This window comes from Pteropus vampyrus, unplaced genomic scaffold (genome assembly GCF_000151845.1).
Source record: "Pteropus vampyrus isolate Shadow unplaced genomic scaffold, Pvam_2.0 Scaffold397, whole genome shotgun sequence".
In the NCBI taxonomy this organism is placed as follows: Eukaryota; Metazoa; Chordata; class Mammalia; order Chiroptera; family Pteropodidae; genus Pteropus; species Pteropus vampyrus.
In genome coordinates, this window is record NW_011889178.1 from 171595 (window position 1) to 192300 (window position 20706).

Genomic DNA, 20706 nt, shown 5'->3' on the forward strand with positions numbered 1-20706 from the left:
TCTGTTACTCTATCATTGAGATTGGCAACGAAAGTCCATGTACTATGTTGTGATGGTTTTTTATAATAATGGCTTTGTTAAAGAATCTTTACTTTTTTAAATCAAACTGTAATGATTTGCTCAGTTATTGATTCTCTCAATTCTTTCTATAAAACATACTAACACCCTGACACTACTACACTATGATTTAATTCAGCTTTCATTTTAGTGTATTGCCAGATTTCAGCTCTCAGTGATTGAGTCACATGCTTACCAAAACTCAGTTGTGCTTTCTCCCCACACCTTTCAATGCCAGTTTTACTTGACGTTGTAATTACATAATTTAAATGGATATTACATCAGACAGAGAAAGTCAGATACCATGTGATTTCACTTATATGTGGAATCTAAGGAACAAAATAAACGAACAAATAAAATGAAAACAGATTCATAGATACAGGGAACAAACTGGTGATTGCCAGATGTGAGGAATGGTTGGGGGGATGGGTGAAAATGGTGAAGGGATTAAGAAGTATAAATTGGTAGTTATAAATAGTCACAGAGATGTGAAGTATAGCAAAAGGAATATAGTCAATAATGTAATAATTATGTATAGTGCCAGGTGGGTACTAGTCTAATCATGGGGATCACTTTGTAATTATATAAATGTCTCACCACTATGCTGTTCACCTGAAACTAATATATATTGAATGTCAACTCTAATTGAAAACTAAAAATTAAAAAATAAAGTTAAATAAATGAATACTACAATCTAAATGCTATATGAGGGACAAAGAGTTCTTTCTATGACAGTTCTATTGAATACTTTGAAAAGACAATAAAAGTGAATTTGCGACAATTTCTGTCAAATAGGTAGAGGTGAAATTTCTATTTATGATGTAAATAGAAATCATGAAATTCTAGACAGATTTGAACTCAGATGGCTTCACAAATGTTTTTTATTCTCACTTCACATTAAAAACACTATAAATTGTAGGTAGTTTTGCTTAGTAGTTTATGGAAGAAACAACACTTGGAATTCTAATCATTTGATCTATACTGAGAGAGCTAGCTTTATCTCAGAAATTATTAAAAGAATGTACATGTATGTTTTTTGAGTTATAATACAGTGTTTAAGGTGTGAGTATGTGTGTGCATGCATGCACACTTGTATGTATTTACTTAGTGATCTCATTTTCACTAATATTTTCAACTAACTAACCAACATCAGTTCTTAAGTCAGAAAGCAAACCTCAATTGTGTTGTTTAACTTTTATTCTTATGCTAAATTAACAAGGAATTGTTTTATACTTTTTTGTGTCTCCTTGAAATCTAGTTTGACTTGCATGCCATTGCCTCTTGAATATTGCTTAATTAAATCAGAAACATTCAGCTTTGGGTCCATTATTTTTTTTTTCAGCTTCCTTTCCAGATTTGATTAATTTCATTTATTGCTTAAGCTGTCACTTAATTTTAGGAAGTTTATCTACCTTCAGTAGATAAACTTCAGTTTATCTACCTTTGTCCTGATGTTATTCAACAATTATTTTGTATTTCTCTGGCATTTGTTTTCATAATTCTTAATGTATGTTGCGAATATGTCAGCCTTGTAATTTACTACCAGGGTATAAGGTGGACTGTTTAAGGGATAACAATCTTTTCAAAATACAGTATGCTCTATAAGTTCCAGTATGCTCTATAAGTTCCAAATTTTTTTTTATTATTGCAACTTCTGAAAAAGCTACTATGTGACCTAATAAAGCAATATCACTTAGTGATTTAAAAATCCAGAAAATAGGATTAAAAAGTGGGGGAAAAAAGTTTTTCAGCTATTAAAATGTTCATCATTATTACATCTTGTAAGTTTAAAAAATTTATTAGCTTAATAACTTTTAGAATGCTTCAATGAATCATACTTCATTGAAGCAGAATTGATCATTTGGTAAGCATGATTTTTTTAAAGTAACTTTCAGTTGTTATAAAATTAGAAAACAAAGATTGTTTCGAGTATTTCCTTGTAAAGATGGAAGAAATTTCCTAATTCTAGGAAAACAAAACTTATTTCTATATAATTTTAAAAAATCGTAGCATACAGTTATAAAATAACTGCTTAGTAGACTTAATTTGGCTATGCCATATGTCAAATCATACTACAAAATAGAACTATGTGGACATGGAGAAATCTTTTGGCTGGCCAAGTAATTAAATCACCAGGAGGCAGATTGACAAAAGAAAATCAAATTTAATATCAAGTGCACGGGAGCCCCTGCATACTTGAGAGGTTCAGAGATAAGGGATTTGAGGTATATAAGACAGCCTGAACTGGGGATGAGGCAAGGTGCCTTTGGGACTTCCAAAGGTCATTGCAGGATGATAAGAAGAGCAGACATTTAGTAAATAGAGGTTTGTCCTAGCCTATAGATAGGTCAAAAGGAGTTATCTCTGATAATCTTTTAATGCCTCTAATCCAAATATTTCTAGGTAGTTAAGAGAGAGGGGCAGAATATTCTCTTAAGCCAGAAGCTAAACTTGCCTTTAGCTAGAAGTAATCTGCGTATCACTGAGGCACATCTTCTTCTGGACCCCCACAGCTATGTACAGTAAAGATAATGAAAATATTTCCCATTCCCACACCATTACAAAGAAGTTGTACATCTATATGATGTTCCAGAGTTATTTTGAGCAGTTAGATTTTAGATGAGTATTACCTTTTCATGCCTGTTACTTCAGGTAGCAGCTTTTATAAAGTGACATTACATCATTTGGGTCAATTTTGAGGAGATTTGTTAATTTTTTGTATTTTTATTTACAAGTCAAAAATCAAAATGATCCTCCCCTTTATAGTATTGTATGGAAAACACACACACTAAATAAATTCAAGCCAATTAATATATGCCTGTTTTTCTGTGCCTTGAGAGAATAAAGGGAAATTGGCCTACATGGTGGGTGGCAATATAAAATTTTACCACCCATTCAGAAAACAATTTGATAACACATCAGAAACCAGGGAAATTCTTATAACCTTTGACTCAAGTAATTCTGCTTTCATCGACTAACCTTAAAGGAATTAGGTTACTGAGATTTTCACTGCAGTAATCTAAACTTAAAAAGCATTAATAACAAAATAATTTGATTTTTCAATAATAAGGAATCGGCTAAGAAATTGTGGCACATCAATTTAATAGGTTATTAACAAGGCCATTGAAACAAGAAATATGAAGATGGGTAGCTACATGGCCAAAAGTTAGTGATGTGATACTTAGAAATAATCAGCGTAAAATGATATAACTATATAAGATGGATATGTGTATAGATAATTATTGGTAAATAATGCAAATAAGAAAGTAGTTGTTAGGATGTTAAGCATATGGATATATTTTTAAATTTCTCTAATATTTTTATAATATTTTAACAGCGTCTTTTAAAATTAAGTCTTCTGAAAGAATTATCTCTCCCTCTTTGGTCAGGTTTTTTTTTTTTTTTTTTTTTTGACACTGTTTTACCTTTAAAACTAAATGCAGTCTCTTATTTACCCTGGCATTTTTCATATTTTACTTAATATCCTATTTGATCCTTCCAAACAGTGCCATAATGTAGGTTTTGTTGTACAGTTTTTAAAGGAGGACACTGATACAGGGAGTTAAAGCAATTTGTCAGTACTGCACAGGTAGCAAATAGTGGAGCTTGGGTTCCTCCAGATTTAATCTGACTCATATTTCTTTGTTCTTAGTCAATATTCTGTTTCATAGTATGATTATTTAGTTACCACTCCCACTCTCCCATGGGAGAGTCTTCTTAAATCCAGGAATAAAGTCTTTTAAGAAATATCTTCTGTGGCCCCTGGCACAGATAACTTGGCATTAGTAGAATCTAGCAATTTTAATTAAAATGAACAAAGGTAAATTATACTTTATTCTTTCACTTTCATGAATGTCATAGACTTTTCAGTATGTGGTTATATACCTAATAAAACAAATTTATTTAACATATATTGTACTCAGTGTTTTCTACATATGTAAGAAATGGAATATTTAGCCTTTATTTAAAAAGGAAAGCTAGGTTTTTCTCTCTTCCAGACTTGAAGCAATTTACGCTAATTACAAAATTCTTTGTTGTGTTTTAACTACTAACTCAAATTTTTCAAGGAAGGTGGAATATTTGCCCCATCTTGATACCAACTTTTCGTTACTTGTTCACTCTGACCTTTTAAAAAGTTCAGTAGTAATTTTCATAAGAATAGAGATCATGTCTATACTGTTGAGCATTATGTCCACTGTCTAATTCATGATGCTGAAAAATATGTTGAATAAATGACACATTGTTTTTATTATACAAGATAAGCACTTTACATACATTATTTAGTCCTCCTTATACCCCATTTAATTGATTTCATTATATGATGAATTAGAAGAAGTCTTAATTTGCCAAAAGTTGTGAGTTAGGATTCTAACCCAGTTTTGACTCAGGCTTTTGCATTTAGCCATTGCTCCACCTTATCCTTCACAGAAGGATCTAGGAGTAATGAAAATAGTTTGAGATTGAGACACATATCTCTGATTATTTAGTTTTTTACTCTTTATATGATTAGCAATATCATTTTTATGATCCATTTGTATCTTAATATTCCATTTAAAACTTTTGAATCTACGATAGCTTTGCTCAGCATGCAAAATATAATGGAATTCACATTCTGACACTTGTTTCATTACCTCGCTGGACTCCCACATTAGTGTGTTGCCTTTACAAACAAAAATGGTTCTGCTGGCACACTTCTAATTTATTTTAAAAATTTTGATTGTATCTGAATCACTGTGGACACTAACTTTTTAGAAGTGTTTAAAAGTTTTTATGTGGTAAGTAAATATGGTTATGCTACCTGCCAACTCTACCTTTTTCAAATTATAAAATTTATTTTATAAAATGTCCTTCATTATTTATGAGACCCTTTAATGAATTTCTTGTATTAGGTATCTGTAGGGTACTTGAAGTTTTTATTACACATAATAAAATGGTTTTCCTTTATTAACATCTTTCATGGTTGAGGTAGAATATAAACACAGTCATCAAATTTAGATCAGTTTAGCTCTAAAATAAATTTAGACACATAATTGGTAACTGATAGCCTTTAGTAGAACAAGCTTCTAAAAGCAATATTTGTACTTAGTGTTTCAGTATGTGCTCTATTAAAACTTTTCACCATTGATATACAACAACAAGCAATTTAGTGAACTTGTTACCAAAAGGGCCTGGTAAAAATTTTGGCTCTTCTGAGAGCACTGAGATATCTATCAAGAATTCATCTAAAGTAGAGAAAACCTTTTTCATTTATTTCTCTTTATGACAAGCATAAACTATTAAGGTTAAGTGGGTGGGGCAACCGGAAGTAATTACTAAGGCCAGTGGCATTTTTGTGGTTTAATAAAGGCAGAAGCTAATTATTCAGTTTTTATTTAAGTGAAATGGTGCCAAAAAGGAGGTTCCTGCAGAGCAGCTGCACTCCTTCAGTGTTACCCTAATTTACCAAAGACACAACTGTCACAAACAAAACTTTTAAACTTGATATATAGCCACAAAAGTAAGGAGGCTTTTGTTTGGAGTGCATGCAGAAGAACTCCTTTATACAAATCAACCGGCAGATGACGGACAATGATGAAAATTTGATTCTTTGAAGTCATAATAGTCATTGAAATGTGTGAAATTCTGGTATTGAAAAGAGAGCGGCCAGCAAGACTCTAAATCCTGGGTGGTTGCAAGAAGCTTGCTGGGAGGTTTTTCTGCATTTTGACACCAACTTCCCATTGCTTGTTCCCTGCTTCCTTTGTTAAAAAAAAAAAAAAAAAGTTGAATTCACACAAGATAAATGGGACAGTTGATAACCGAATCATACAGTTTTTATGTGGAAAACTAATATTTTATAATGGAAATTGGTATTTGAAAGAATAAAGTTCATTTATATATACTAGCAAATACTTTATGATTTTTTAAATTTCTCTTCCATTTAACCACACTTGTGAAATGGAAGGTCACATATCAGCTCTACTAGAATTTAAAATTGTAGAAGAGATAGTACTGAAAGAGTAGAACTTTGGAATTATGGTATACATCTTTTCAGTAGCAAATTTTTAATTGAGTGTCCTTTATGAATCATAATTACTATTTTTAAATTGCATGTCGTACATATATTTCTGAAACTTTATTAAGATAGGAGCATTCTTTAATAGTAGGAATATTGGTTTCATGTTTGACCCAACTGCTTAAAAATTAAATGTTTTAAAGTTTAGTAAATCTGTGTATATTATCTGTACAGGAACTTGATTAGAATTTACAGATAATTATTAACTGGTGGGTCTTGAAGTTCTTCCGTTGCCAACTTCAAGGCTTCTCATACCTTATCTGATTTAACTTTTTGTAATCTAAAAAAATGGATGAATTGTTATTTATAAGTTATCTTTTACCAATAAAATGAGAAATCTGTAAGAGGCAATATTGACATCTTCAAAGCATTTCTATCTTTTATGAGTAGGGTTAAGAAAAATGGCAGATGATCCCTATTGCAATGCAGAAGTAGAAATCTAGAGAGACTATCATTAGTTCAGTATGATTTAAATTATTTGCAGATGTTTATTTTTTAATTTTGGCAAAAGTTGAGTCACAGGTAAGTCAGTGAGAACTTTAGGAAAAGCAAAGCATTGACGACACAGTTAAGAGTTCAACATAGTGCCTCATAGTTCGAGTATTACATTGTTTTAGTGGAATCTTGGAGTGAGAACTGTAGCCCATTGAAATGTCGCTTAAAGGACAGGTTCTTCTGTCACTAGTTGAAGCTGTGTGGATGAAATGATAACAATAGAGTGTCTTAATGCATTTTAAAAGTGTGAGAAATCAGTTTGTCTAGACTAAGAGTGTGCCTACAGGGACTAGGAATTTAGAGCTTCAGTGCCCTTTAGGTGTCAAATATGTGAGAGTTGCCAAACCTTTTTATTCTCTCTTTGGCAGCAGCTCAGTTCAGCTGCAGTACCTTGCATGCAGGGATGCTACGTCAGAACAACTTGGGCTACAAAATTCAGAAACTCATTTGTTTGAATGAGCTTTAAATTGGTGGGAGATATCTATAAATAATTGCCATAAAATTTGGAAGCTGGGAGTTGAGAGTTCAAAATATAAGGGGTTTAACAACATTTTATAGCTACTTATTTTAAAGAAGTTTTCATTCCTAAAAAATCATTCCATTCCTTTCTACTTTGATAGTACAAATCAAGAAGTACTAGTTCCATTTTTAAAAAGCATTATCGGCTTTTTAATTAATTACTTTGGCATATATACATCACACTTAATAAAGAAAAAGTATGTTTCCTGAGATAACTAGTGTTAAGAATATAATATTTCCTTTTCTATGTCTTAATTTGAAGAGTGGCCAACTTATAGTTCCAGTTTTTATGAACTCAGCTCAGAATGGAGGGGTTACTGTGGAATGTGGAAACGATGCCTTACCCCTTAATTTTGTAACACATTTATATTGTTGGTTTATACCCCGTTTCAACTGTAGCTGATGAGGTAGTACATATTAAGATATACAGTGTTAAATAATAAATACGACAGATTGCAAATGCTATAGTGAATTCAAAGGGAAATAACTGTCAAGGACTCCCCACGACCTAATTCTCTTTCAAGCTCTTCATTAGAAGAATATGCTTTAGAAAATCATTAAACGTGTAATACCAGAAATTACTTTTCTTTGAAGTTGAACTTGACAATTAAAAATTACCAATTAAAACTTACATTCATACGTTTAAAAAGTACGTACCAATTGCACTCATTTCGTTTTTTTTATTTTATCCTATATTAAAAGAAACTTTAAAAAAATGTAGCCACATAACAAGTGCATATTGGTGTAAATGTTTACATGGATCATTTAGATAGTTTCTCCAAAGAGACAAATTGTGACAAAGTCACCACACCTAATTATTGGTATTGTATTAAGCAGAAGATTGGTAGCCAGCTAAAATAACTTCAAAGAATTGTGTTTTTAATCTGTGGGTAGAAAGACTAAGAGTCAGAAATACACTTAGTGTTTTCCCAGTACATGTTGCAGCACTAAGTATTTATAATAATTCATTGATACAAAACATTGATTAGAATGGAACAACAAATTTGATATAATTATTTTCCTGCTAACTGTTCTTTTTAACCATTCATGCAGTTCATTCATTTATTTTGCTACTGTTGTGCAGCATCTTGTTTTAAAACTGCATGAATTAGACATAATAATAATTTTGTACTGGCAACATTTATTTTTACTAATTCTTTTCTTTTAAATCTTTTTATTTTTCAATTACAGGTGGCATACAATATATTAGTTTCAGGTGTACAACACAGTGATTAGACATTTATCTGTCTTACAAAGTATTCACCCTGTTAAGTCTACTACCTACCTGGCACCATACATAGTTATTACAATGTTATTTCCTATATTCCTTATGCTAGTTATACTTTACATCACCATGACTGTTTTTATAACTACCAGTTTGTACTTCTTAATTCCTTCATTATTTTCACCTATCCCTCAATCTCTCTCCCATCTGGCAGCCATCAGTTTATTCCTTTTTATTTATTATGTATTTTAGAGTCCCACGTATAAGTGAATTCATATTGTATTTGCCTTTATCTGACTTATTTCACTTAAGTCCATCCATGTTGTCACAAATGGCAAGATATCATTCCTTTTTATGACTAATATTCCATTACAAACACACACACACTATCCATTCGTCTATCAATGAACACTTAGGTTGCTTCCATATCTTGGCTATTGTAAGTAAATAAAGCTGCAATGAACATAGGGTGTATATATCTTTTCAAATTGATGCTTTGGGTCTTTTTGGATAAATATCCAGAAGTGAAATTTCTGGGTCATATGGTAGTTGTGTTTTTAGTTGTTTGAAGAACCTCCATACTATTTTCCATAGTGGCTGCACTAGTATAAAATCACACCAGTGCACGAGGATTCCCTTTTTTCCAAATCCTCGCCAATACTTGTTGTTTGTTGTTATATTGATGATAGCCATTCTGACAGGTTTGAGGTGATATCTCATGGTTTCAATTTGCTTTTGTCTTCTTTGTCATAGATTAATTGACCATGTAAATAAGAGTTTATTTCTGGGCTCTCTATTCTGTTCCGTTGATACAGTGTCTTTTTTTTATGTTAGTACCATACTGTTTTGATTGCTTTAGCCTTGTGGCATAGTTTGATATCAGGTAGTATGACACTTCCATCTTTGTTATTCTTTCTTAAGATTGATTTGGCAGTTTGAGGTATTTGTATTTCCATATAAATTTTATCATTATTTGTTCTAATTCTGTGAAAAATGCCGTCGATACTTTGGTAGGGATTGAATCTGTGGATCGCTTTGGGTAGAATGGATATTTTAACAATATCCATCTTTACTTCATCCTTTCCAATTTGGATACCTTTTATTTTTTCTCTGATTACTGTGGCTAGGACTTAATACTATATTGAATAAAAGTAGTGAAGGTGAACATCCTTGTTTCATTCCTGATCTTAAAGAAAAAGCTCTCAGCTTATCACTGTTGAGTATGACCTTAGTGGTGGGTTTGCCATATATGAGATAGGCCTGTGTTGTTACACATTTCCCTCCTAGAACTGCTTTGGCTGTGTCCCATAGATTTGGGGTTGCTGTGTTTTCATTTTCATTTGTCTCAAGGTACCTTTTGATCTCTTCCTTGATCTGGTTGTCAATCCATTCATTGCTTAGTAGCATGTTATTTAGCTTCCATGTGTTTGTGTATTTTTCAGTTTTCTTCTTGTAATTGATTTCTAATTTCATACATTGGTATCATTGTGATTGGAGAAGATGCCTGATATAATTTTAGCTTTCTTAGATTTATTGAGGGTTTTTTTGTGGACTAACATGTCTGTCCTGGAAAGTGTTTCATATGCACTTAAAAAGAATGTATACACTGCTGCCTTTGGGTAAAATGTCCTAAAAATATCAATGAAGTCCATCTGATCTAAGGTGTCATTTAAAGCTACTGTTGCCTTGTTGCTTTTCTGTTTGGATGATCTATCCATTGATGTCAGTGGGTGTATTACTGTTGATCGCTCTCTTTATGTCTGTCAATATTTGCTTTATATATTTAGATTTTCCTACGTTAGGTGCATAATGTTTACAAGAGTTATATTCTCTTGTTTAGTTGACCCCTTTAATTATTATTAAATGGCCTTTTTTGTCTCTTGTTACAGCCCTTGTTTTAAAGTCTATTTTATGTGATATAAGTATTGCTACCCCAGCTTTTTTTTTTTTTTTTTTTTTGGTTTCTATTTGCAAGAAATAGCTTTTCCCGATCCTTTACTTTCAGTATCTGTCTTTCAATCTGAAGTGTTTCTTGTAGGCAGTATATTTACAGATATTTTTATTGATTCATTCTGTCACCCTATGTCTTTTGATTGGAGCATTTAGTTCATTAAAAGTAATTATTGATAGGTAAGTATTGCCATTTTATTGTTTTCTGGTTGTTTTTGTTCTTTTTTATTGTTTATTTTTTCTCTCTTGTGTGTTGATGACTTTCTGTAGTGTTGTTTTTGTTTTGGGTTTTTTTTTTCTTTATTGTATATCTCTGGTAGATTTTTGGTTTGTGGTTACCATGTGCTTTATACATACCAAGCTATGTTTGTAGCAGTCTATTTTAAGTTGATGGTTGCTTAAGTCCGAACACATTGTAAAGTCACTACAGTTTTTCTCACCCTCTCTATGTTTATGTTTTGTCATTATTGTTTACTTCTTTGGCGTGTATGTTTGTGTGTACCCCTAATTTATCATTATAATTACACACGATCTTCCTAATTTTGTCTTTGTACTAGCTTCATAGTTGTTTGATCTGCTGCTTTTAATGTTTGCCTTCGTCAGTGAAAATTTTTTTGCTTTTTTTATATTTTCTTATTCATGTTTTTGATCTTTTGTTTTCTATTTAAAGACACCTCTTTAACTTTTCTTATGTTAGTGGTTTAGTTATGATGAATACCTTTACCTCTTTCTTGTCTGGGAAAATCTATCCTTCCATTCTAAGTGATAGCTTTGCTGTGTAGAGTTTTCTTGGTTGTATGTCTTTTCTTTTTATCTCTGAATATTTCATGCAGGTCCCTTCTGGCCTACTAAGTTTATGTTGAAGAATCAGCTGACAGTCTTATTTGAGCTCCCTTGTACATAACTAATTGCTTTTTTTTTTTTTCTTTTTTGCTTCTTTTAAGATTGTCTTTCACCTTCAGCATTTTAATTTTTAATTATGATGCATCTTGCTGTGGGCCTCCTTGGGTTCATCTTGTTTGGGATTCTGTACTTCTTGGACTTGTATGTCCATTTTCTTTGCTAGGGTAGGGAAGTTTTCAGTCATTATATTTTGAAATAGGTTTTCAATTCCTTGCTCACTCTCATTCTGGTACCCCTATGATGAAAATGTTGGTACACTGGATCTTGTCCCAGAGTTCTAATTTTTTTTATTTTAATTTTTTTTTCTGTTCCATTGGGTATTTTCTGCTATCTTGTCTCCAGTCACTGATTCGATCCTCTATCTCATCTAATGTATTCTTTGATTCAGTTATTGTATTCTTTATTTCTGACTGGTTCTTTTTATGGTTTCTATCTTCTTATGAGGTTCTAAGATCATCTGTTCTTCTCCTAAGTTTATTGAGCATCCTTATAACCAGTGTTTTTAACTCTATTTGGTAGATTGCTTCTCTCCATTCCATTTAGTTCTTCTTCTAGAGTTTTGTCCTGTTCTTTCATTTGCGATATATTTGTCTCCTCGTTTTGGCTGACTCCTTGTACTTCTATTTATTAGGTAGATCTGCTATGTCTCCCAGTGTTGGCCTTACGTAGTAAGTGTCCCTGGAGGCCTGGTGGCTCAGTCTCCCTGTTTACCTAAGCCAGGTGCTCCAGTAGTGTCCCTTACATCAGTGGGTAGGATTGACCTTCAGTATGACTGGCTGTGAGGGCTGGCCATGACAATAGTAGAGAAGTTGTTAGTATGGAGAAGTGGGGCCAGTGGCTAACTCTATGGAGCGGGAGCTGTATAAGCAGGGCTCTGGTGTCAGTCGAGTCTGTTCTTTGGGCATTTAGTTTCCAGAGCTGGTTGGGTAGGCCACTGGATGTGTTGCTTCTGCGAGGGGCTCTGGTACTGGTCAAGGTCAGCTGCTTTTTGTGCCTAGCTTAGAGTTGCATAGTGGGATCTACAGAGTGATCTGTATTTGGTTGCCATTTGTACTGGGCTCGTTGGTGCTTGGGAGTGACTATGCTACGAATCGACGCCCTCTGCCACTAGTGCCTGGCTTGGGACCCTTTGGTGGGCACCACAGTGTGAGCTCAGGCCAGCCACCTCTTGTGCCTGGTTTCTGGCTGTTTAGTTGAAGCTATGTTCCAGGCCAACACTGGCTGCAGCTTATACCAACCTTGGGGCTACCTTATAGGAGTGACAATGCAAATGAGACTGGTTGTCACTTATGCTGGGTTTGGGGTAGTTTAGTAAGAGATACAGGGCATTCTGAGGCCAGTCACTGCTTCTTTGGGATTTGTGGACCTTTGAGACTTCAGGAAATTCGGTAGCATGAGCTGAAAGAGACTATTTCTATGGAGGAGCCACTGGAAGAAGTTTGGCTGGGCATGTGAGTTAGGTGGAGTGGGATCTCAGGTAATCACCAGGGCAGGAGGACCATTGTGAGCCATGTTAATGGAAAGCTCAAATTCGGCACCTGCCTGCACTGTGCCAGCACTTCAGGTCCAGACAAGCTGTCCTGACCCTTGCTTCTCCAGCCCTCGGCCTGAAGTTTGTCAGTTTAATTCCTTTCTGTATGCACCTGGTGCTTTTCAACCTGCTGCCTTTACGCTGAAGTCCAAAGTGAGTGAGTGAGTGACTCTGTGCTTGGGCCTTTAACACCTATAGTGCCTGTGTCTCCAGCAGCCCTCCATCTCACTGGGGTACAATCTCTGCTGGTTTTCATAGCCAGATGTTATGGGGATTCCTTTTTCTGGCCCTTGAGCTGGAACCTCTTGCTCTTCAGGGGGGATCTCTGCAGCCGAGATATCCCTCCTGATTCATTGCCTGATTCATGGATGTGGGACCTGCCCATTCCATATCTCTGCCCCTCCTACCAGTATGTGGCTTCTTTCTATTTTTAGTTATAGGACTTCTAGTCTTCAGGTGATTCTTCGTGATAGTTTTTCTATAGTTGTAATTTTGATATGGTTATGATAGAAAACAAACAGCGTTTCCCTATTCTGCCATATTGACTGGAAGTCTTAACCAGTTATTTAAAATTTACTTAAGTGAATCATGATTTAAAAATGCTTCATTTATAAGAATGATATGGTTGACCCTAATGTGATCTTACTTTGATAAAGTATTTCCCGTTACTAGAGACTTAAACTCCAAATTCATTATTTTGGGTTCTGACTGCTACTATAATTTGATAAATATATCTAATCTGAGGCATCAAAATTGCATACATTCAGATTGTTACTGGGTAGAATTGAGCATTTGTTACTGGGTAGAATTACAAAGAGCATCAAGAAAGTTACCATTGTTTTTATCTTACATTTCAGCAAAAATTGTGCAACTTTTTTGGCTTACCTTATTGAATAGACTTGATGTATCTTTTTTTAAGTAGGTTTTACCAAAGAGAGATATATCAAAATGCTAATTAAAGTTGTTAATTGATATTGTTTACAAAAAGGTTCAAGCCTTCAACCGAAATGCCTCGTAATCAGTTTGACACAGAAACCACTGGAAATAGATTTTTTTAAATTTAAAATTTAATCACTTTTTATATCTCCTTACTTTTAATATTTCTTTATATTCTTTCTATTCTGACCAGTTATACTTGCTCATGAAATAAGAGTCTGTTGACTGCAAGCTCTTCTACCAACAGACTCTTCAGAAATTACCAATACTTTGTTGGATAAAAGGGTCCTAAAATTTTTTTATGAACCCTTTTTCACTGTACCCTCGTACTCCCCCAACATATTTTCCCCAAATATCAGAACAGCAGTTTATATGGTAAAATAGCAGAGTAGTGAAATAAGCCAGAAAGCTTTTAACAAAACTCAACTTACAAATAAATCTGAATAAAGTTGCATGAATGTAAAAAACAACAAAGTAGAGTGTATGTGGGCTGTTAGATACATGTTTGCTTGTTTTTTCTGTAGGATATCACTACTTTAACTGGTGTTCCAGAAGAGCATATCAAAACTAGAAAAGTCAGGATCTTTGTTCCTGCTCGTAATAACATGCAGTCTGGAGTAAACAACACGAAGAAATGGAAGATGGAGTTTGATACCAGGGAGCGATGGGAAAATCCTTTGATGGGTTGGGCATCGACGTGAGTAATTTGGTTTCATTTGAATATTGTTTTCAGCTTTCCTTCTCTATGTAGATTTTCCTTTTAAATATACTGACTTTCAAACTCTTTCATGTATAGTATGACAATACTTTTTGAGACTGTATAGGCATCACTGTGTTCTATGATATAGATATATATTACATTTATTTAAATATAAGATATATTTAATATTCATATAAGTGCGGTCCAGCACAATGAACCATAGGAAGTCTTTTTTCAGGGTATTATTTACTAGATAAAATGGCTGACATTGTGAGCACTGTTAGCATGTTCCCCAAGCTATGTACATTAGCTTAAGATGTACTGTTTAAATAGTATTAATAGTGATACTTATTTTGAAATAAAAATTTCTTTATAAAGTATTTTTTTGTTTGTAAGGGGAAGAGACTAGATGAGTTTAGATATTAGCTATCTTGAGGGAAACTTTTAAGTTCCTGAGCTTTGTGATTAATAAATGTATACTGCACTGGAACAAAGTGGTCACAAATTTTGTGGCACCAATGAAATCAGTGACCTAAATCTCTTTGATGGAATATGGCCCAAATGGTAAATAGCAGAACTGCCTCTAGTTGAATAAAAGAAGCTTCTACTAGAGAAAACAGCCAGACAGTCTAGAAAATTATTATTCTTATTAAGACTCCTAGAACATTGTGTGTCCAGGTTTCAGTTGAAGATAGTTATCAGTAAATTATCTCACTTTAGAAAGTGTGATATTTAACATTTTTTCCTGTCAATGTACCTGGGAGAATTTTTGTTAAAAATGTTGGCTGTGTTGCTATTTAAATAGAATATTTTATTTAGCAAAATGATCTATAGGCACAATATTTTTAGATGTGTTGTATATTTGGATTTTATATCTCATGTTATATGTGGAGCATCGTTGTAAATCACGTTTGTAGAGACTAACAAAATTTATAAGGAACAACTTTGTCCATATCCAGTAGTTGAAATATTATTACTCTTTAAGTCACTTGAGATTTTAATGTGTTCATCTCTATGCTAGATTCATCCACTGCACTCTTTATTGATGGCATTTGGTTAGTTTTCAATGGGGGTTATTATGCGTAATGCTAAAATGAAGATTCTTGTACATATCTTTTGGTGAACTTATAACTTCTTGTTAATAGGCCAGTTAACCCCTGAAACGTTATTTATCAGGTAATAAACCTATTTATGTTAAGAAGTATCAAAACCTATTAATTCTCTTATGCTTATCTAGTTAATAGCAAGTGGCAATTAGATAAGTTTTGTTCTAGCAGACAGTTAAATTACTGATAAGACCTTGAACTTGTAGAGAATATATTTTATGCTTTCTTAGGGTGGGTCTGTTTCAGTTTTACCCCTGGTCTTAGTCCTGGAATGTAGTGTTTAAAAAGGCATGGCCTTTGAGGTTTTGACGGAAAGCACAGGAGTTTACCCAGTCCTCCTAACTCTGTGGGGATCCTAACTCATTCTCCCCTGTAGCAAGGAGACAGCTGCTGAAATCTCTGCTCAGTTCTTCAGCCTTCTCAGCTGTTGTTTAGAGTCTTGCTTATTCATGTGTAGTTTAAAAGCTACCTGCTCTGAGGATTCCTCCTTTTCACTATTTTTACCCCTAAATTTCCAGTTCCATTGGCAATCCTAAACTCCATTTACAGACTCCTTGTGCTGAGACTAAAGCTTTCTGCTTGAGTTCTTGGTGCTTCTAGCTCTCTGAACTAGAGAGTACCTTTAGAGCATGAGTCCCTAACCCCCCAGGCCACAGGCCAGTACCAGTCAGTGGCCTGTTAGGAACTGGGTGCACAGCGAGAAGTTAGCAGCTGGGGAGCTATGGAACCTTCCTCTGTATTTGCAGTTGCTCCACAGTGCTAACTAGCATCACTGTCTCAGCTCCACCTCAGATCATCAGGCATTAGATTCTCATAGGAGCACCAGTCTCTGGTGCCAAAAAGGTTGGGGACCGCTGCTTTAGAGATGAAACTATGTAAACCTTGATTTTCTCCAGTGTGGGTCCCTTCTTTCAAAGGTTGAATCTTTTCCAGTTCCTTTCCTGCTTTTTGGTTACTCTGGTCTCTTCAAACAGTTTTTTTTTGTTGTTGTTGTTGGGTTTTGTTTTTTTTTTTACTGTCTTATCTAGAGTTTATAATTATTATGTAATTTTTAGGTAGATAAATCTGATTTTAATGGCAGGCAAATCTGCCTTTACCTAAATTAGAACCTCAATAATTGAGAACTGAGCAAATAAAGTCCAAAAATATAAGCACAAATTGTACTTAGTAAACACTGAAAAGAGAATATACAGTTGGGGTATGAAAGACTTCTTGGAAAGTATTGGTATTCAGTGTGAACCATGAGAAATGATTGGGATGCACTTCTGTATGCTGAGGTAATGGCCTCTCTCTATATTTCAAGTGGAAGGAACAGATTGAGCTGGTAGGAACTGTAATGACTGAAAAAAAATTTCCCCCTCCCACTAAGTTCTAGCTGGACTAATAAGTTAATAGTGAGAAAATAACAGGAGAAAATCAAATTTTAATATGTGCTCATAGAGAATTCACATAGGCCTGAAAATTCCAAAGACAGGCAAAATTGGGCATATGTCATTTTTGACAAAGGAGAAAAGGAGGAAAAGGGGACCTTAGATTTCAAAAGTGAAAATGGGTGACTTACAGGTAATTGAGGAAGAGTAGAATAAACATGGCAGGCAAATTCCTGCTAGGTCCCAGAAGCAGTGGGACTCGGGGTGGGTGATTCAGCCACCATGCCCCTGCCTGTATCCCTCCCATCCACTATACTCAGTTGAAATTAGGCTAAGGCAAACATCCTAAGATTTATTCCCTGGAGCAGGCCTTTCCTTCCGAATCTTCAGAAAGGCGTAGGGTCAGAGGTTCTTTAGGCCTTTTGTTTCATAATAACCAGCTTAAAATTAGTATCCCAAAAGGCACAGTTTGCGGGGTTGTAAAGCTTTTTGGTCCCTTTCAGAACGTACAGGCTACATTTAGAGGAACAGTTAGTAATCTGATTTGATTGTTTATTTTGAAGGGGAGTAATTAAAAGACTAGAAAGTAGGTTCTGATCATATTATAGAGGTACTTAAACACTAGGGTAGGAGATTGAAATTGGTGAACAGCAGAAACTAAAGTTTTTAAGTTGAGCAGTGAAGGAGTTTGGGAGTTGAACTTTAAGATTAATATAGCAACATGATGAAGAGTGGATGGGCATCCAAAAAGGAGGCAGAAAGATTAGTTAGGAAAATACCATAGCAGTTTGAGGAAGAATAAAAAAGGGTGTAAGGTCATGGTGACAACATACCTAGAAAAAGAACTGCAAAATATAGGAGATAGAGAAGGGTAGAAACTGAGTGGCTAGAAGGATGGTGGCTTTAGTGATGCGAAGTGTTACTATTTAACCTACAGATGTAATTATTCACAAAGTAAGGATAATAGTGAAGGCTGTACCACCTTTGCAGGAAATAGAGCTCCTGGGTCCTGAGTTTTTCCTACAGTTTTCTCTGTATTGTTTCTTATTCTCACCTAAGCTAATGTGTATGTCAATATTCATCAAATTCCTGTATTGTATTTATGTTGAACTCTGTTCTCTGTATATTTAACTATAAACTGAGAAATTGTACGTGCTTTGAAAAGGAGGAACCAATATAAAATTATCATTTGTTATTAGTACTAATATAGCCAGCTAATGTGAAGCTCTTTTGTCTGGGGAGGGGCGAGGCAGGAAGGTTATGCTAGGAATACATAGGGATCTCAGAGTCCCAGAATAGTAACATAATGTATGACACGAGCTTCAGCAGCAACAGTTTATGGATCATCACTTCATTGAGAGCTACTTCCCATGTATTCTCTGTGTATCTTTCCACTATCCAAATTACTTCCCGAACCCTCTTTTCTGTATTTTACTTCCACTGTTTCTACATGATATTTAACAGAATAATATATTTACTTTTGAGAGATTCATAATAAACATTTATAGCAAACAATTCTCTGCCTTTTTATAAACAGTAATAAAAGTGACATTGCTGAAGTTATATGGTATTTTGTAAAGAATCTGTGTAGAGGTGTAAACATTACCACTATCTTAAATTGAAGGACTCAGATATCAGATCTTGGAGCTTTAAGTAGTCATGCTTTACATGTCAATGATGTAAAGAGTATTATCCACAATGATGGAAGGGTCATGAAGAGTGGGTGTTGTTGCCATCTGTTTTGGGGCGGAGGGCGGGGGTTGGTAACGATAGTACTGACAGTTGGACTCATCAGTAATTTTCTTAATTTGAATTTATAAGGTCAGTTTGAGAATCCTCTTGGGTTTTTTTTTCATTCAACTAATTTTTCTTTTAAGAGTTGAATAAATTATTTTACTAAAGACTAAAAATTGCTGAATGCCTTTGCAATTAAAATTTGACAGAAAATTTCCCAAATTTAACGCAGAAAAAAATATTCAAACAGTTAACTGTTTAAAAGTGTTTATTCAAAATAAACATCAGTAGCGTACTTATTTGATATTGTAACTGTATTTTCTAAACATTTTACACTTTATTTTAAATATTGTTTATTAAATCCTGGGGGAAAAATTGTTTCTTACAGGGCTGATCCCTTGTCCAACTTGGTTCTGACCTTTAGTACTAAAGAAGACGCAGTTGCCTTTGCAGAAAAAAATGGTATGTTTGCTGTTTTTGTTTTACTTTAACAAATGAAATCAAAATACAATTTTATGTTCTTAATGTTAACCAGAATCAGTCAGGGAAATAGAATTTAAGTTGAAATTCTTCAATGTATCTAAACCAGTCAGTGGTTTTAAGAGTTTTTACAGCATCAGAACAGCCCTTTCCAAAAAATAAATTTAAATGGAATGCCCACATAACATAAAAGCCAAACTGCTCTAATTTGAAGTAGAGGCATGGAATAAAACTTTTCTAACTCCTCCCTTGTTTATGAATCCCTCTGCAAAATCACTAACATTTGGTTCTTAAACTCTAATTGAACCTTTCAGTTTTGACACCTGTTTATTAATTTCTTCTTTGGCTCTTCAAGCCAAATCCATGTCTGTTATTCCACCTAATAGCTCTTTAGTTATTTGGAAATAGTTATTATCATAGCCACTCTCAATCATCTCTTGATTGCATCATTGTCTTCTGTGCTTGATTTAGTCTCATGTTGTTTTATAATTTCGTGTAGCCTAAGCATATAAAGTTTACAATAGTGTAACATCCAAGTCCTTCTCATTCACTTACCCAGAACAATGTCCTGTCCTGCAAGCTCTTTTCATGGTAAGTGCCCTATACAGGTGTTCCACTTTTTCTTTTGTACCGTATTTTTAATGTACCTTTTCTGTGTTTATGTTTAGGCACACAAATTCCATATAACCCAGGTGTGTAGTAGGCTATACCTTCTAGGTTTGTATAAGTGCATTTTGTGATGTTTACACAAGGAAATCTCTTAATGACATTTCTCAAAGTATCCCCACTGTTAAGCGGCATGTTAACTATTGGTTTATGTTGAGCTTAACAAAAGTGCAAAATGTCTTTTTTTTTCCCTCATTTTCTACTGTTAAGCTGTGTAACACAGTAGTGAAGAGAGGCTTTGGAGTTAGACCAGTCTGAATTCTAATCCTCATTATTCTACTTTGAAGATATGTGATTTGGGATTAATTTCATAATGAACTTTTTTTTTCACTGTTGAAATAATAGCACTTATGGTGTACCTAGTTCAGTACCTGATACAGTAGACACTTGGTATCTCAGATTCTGACCCCTCCCTCTCTCAATCCGGTATTTCTGCTGTTTGTCTCAGATTCAAATGCACTACTGTACATTTGTCCCTAATATATTGTTGTTCTAGTTGGTCAAATTGAACTTGAATCTAATTTAGTTGTCTATTTGAATAAGATAATGTCTACTTAAATATTCTGTTAGTATAAGGTAATATATAAATGTAAAATATTAGTGACATTTGACATATATGTAAAAGCACTAAAGGTTAGTATTATTAATATCTAAGTATTTGCTTTTTACCTCAAGTTAGTATTGTATAATTGCCTGGATTTGCATCCATGTTGAGTCTCTTACTATTTGTATGATTTGTACTTCCATTTTCTCCTATAAATAGTGGTAACTGACAATTGAATGAGTTAATAAAAAAGTGCTTAGAATATAAATAGCTATATAATAGTACATAAATTCAATTAGTAGTTGACTTTTAAAAACTAAACTTTTTGTAAGTATAATTCCTTATTAACACTTTCTTGGCAATTTTCAAATTTCTGATTGCATAATCTCAAAGTGATCATAGTCTTTAAGATATTTTGCTTTAAAATTAACATTG

General features: G+C 33.9%; 1 protein-coding gene across 3 annotated transcripts in view; it reads left to right on the forward strand.

The window, feature by feature from the left end:
* Positions 1–20706, forward strand: part of NDUFS4 (NADH:ubiquinone oxidoreductase subunit S4) — an 88248-nt gene that overhangs the window by 50099 nt on the left and 17443 nt on the right. The window contains exons 3-5 of one of the 3 annotated variants that reach the window (XM_023523611.1): positions 14196–14368; positions 18970–19043; positions 19621–19652. In XM_023523611.1, coding sequence (XP_023379379.1) covers positions 14196–14368; positions 18970–19043; positions 19621–19652 — 279 coding nt within the window. The remainder of the gene's footprint in view (positions 1–14195; positions 14369–18969; positions 19044–19620; positions 19653–20706) is intronic. The other 2 variants (XM_011380603.2, XM_023523613.1) reach the window with 2 other exon arrangements.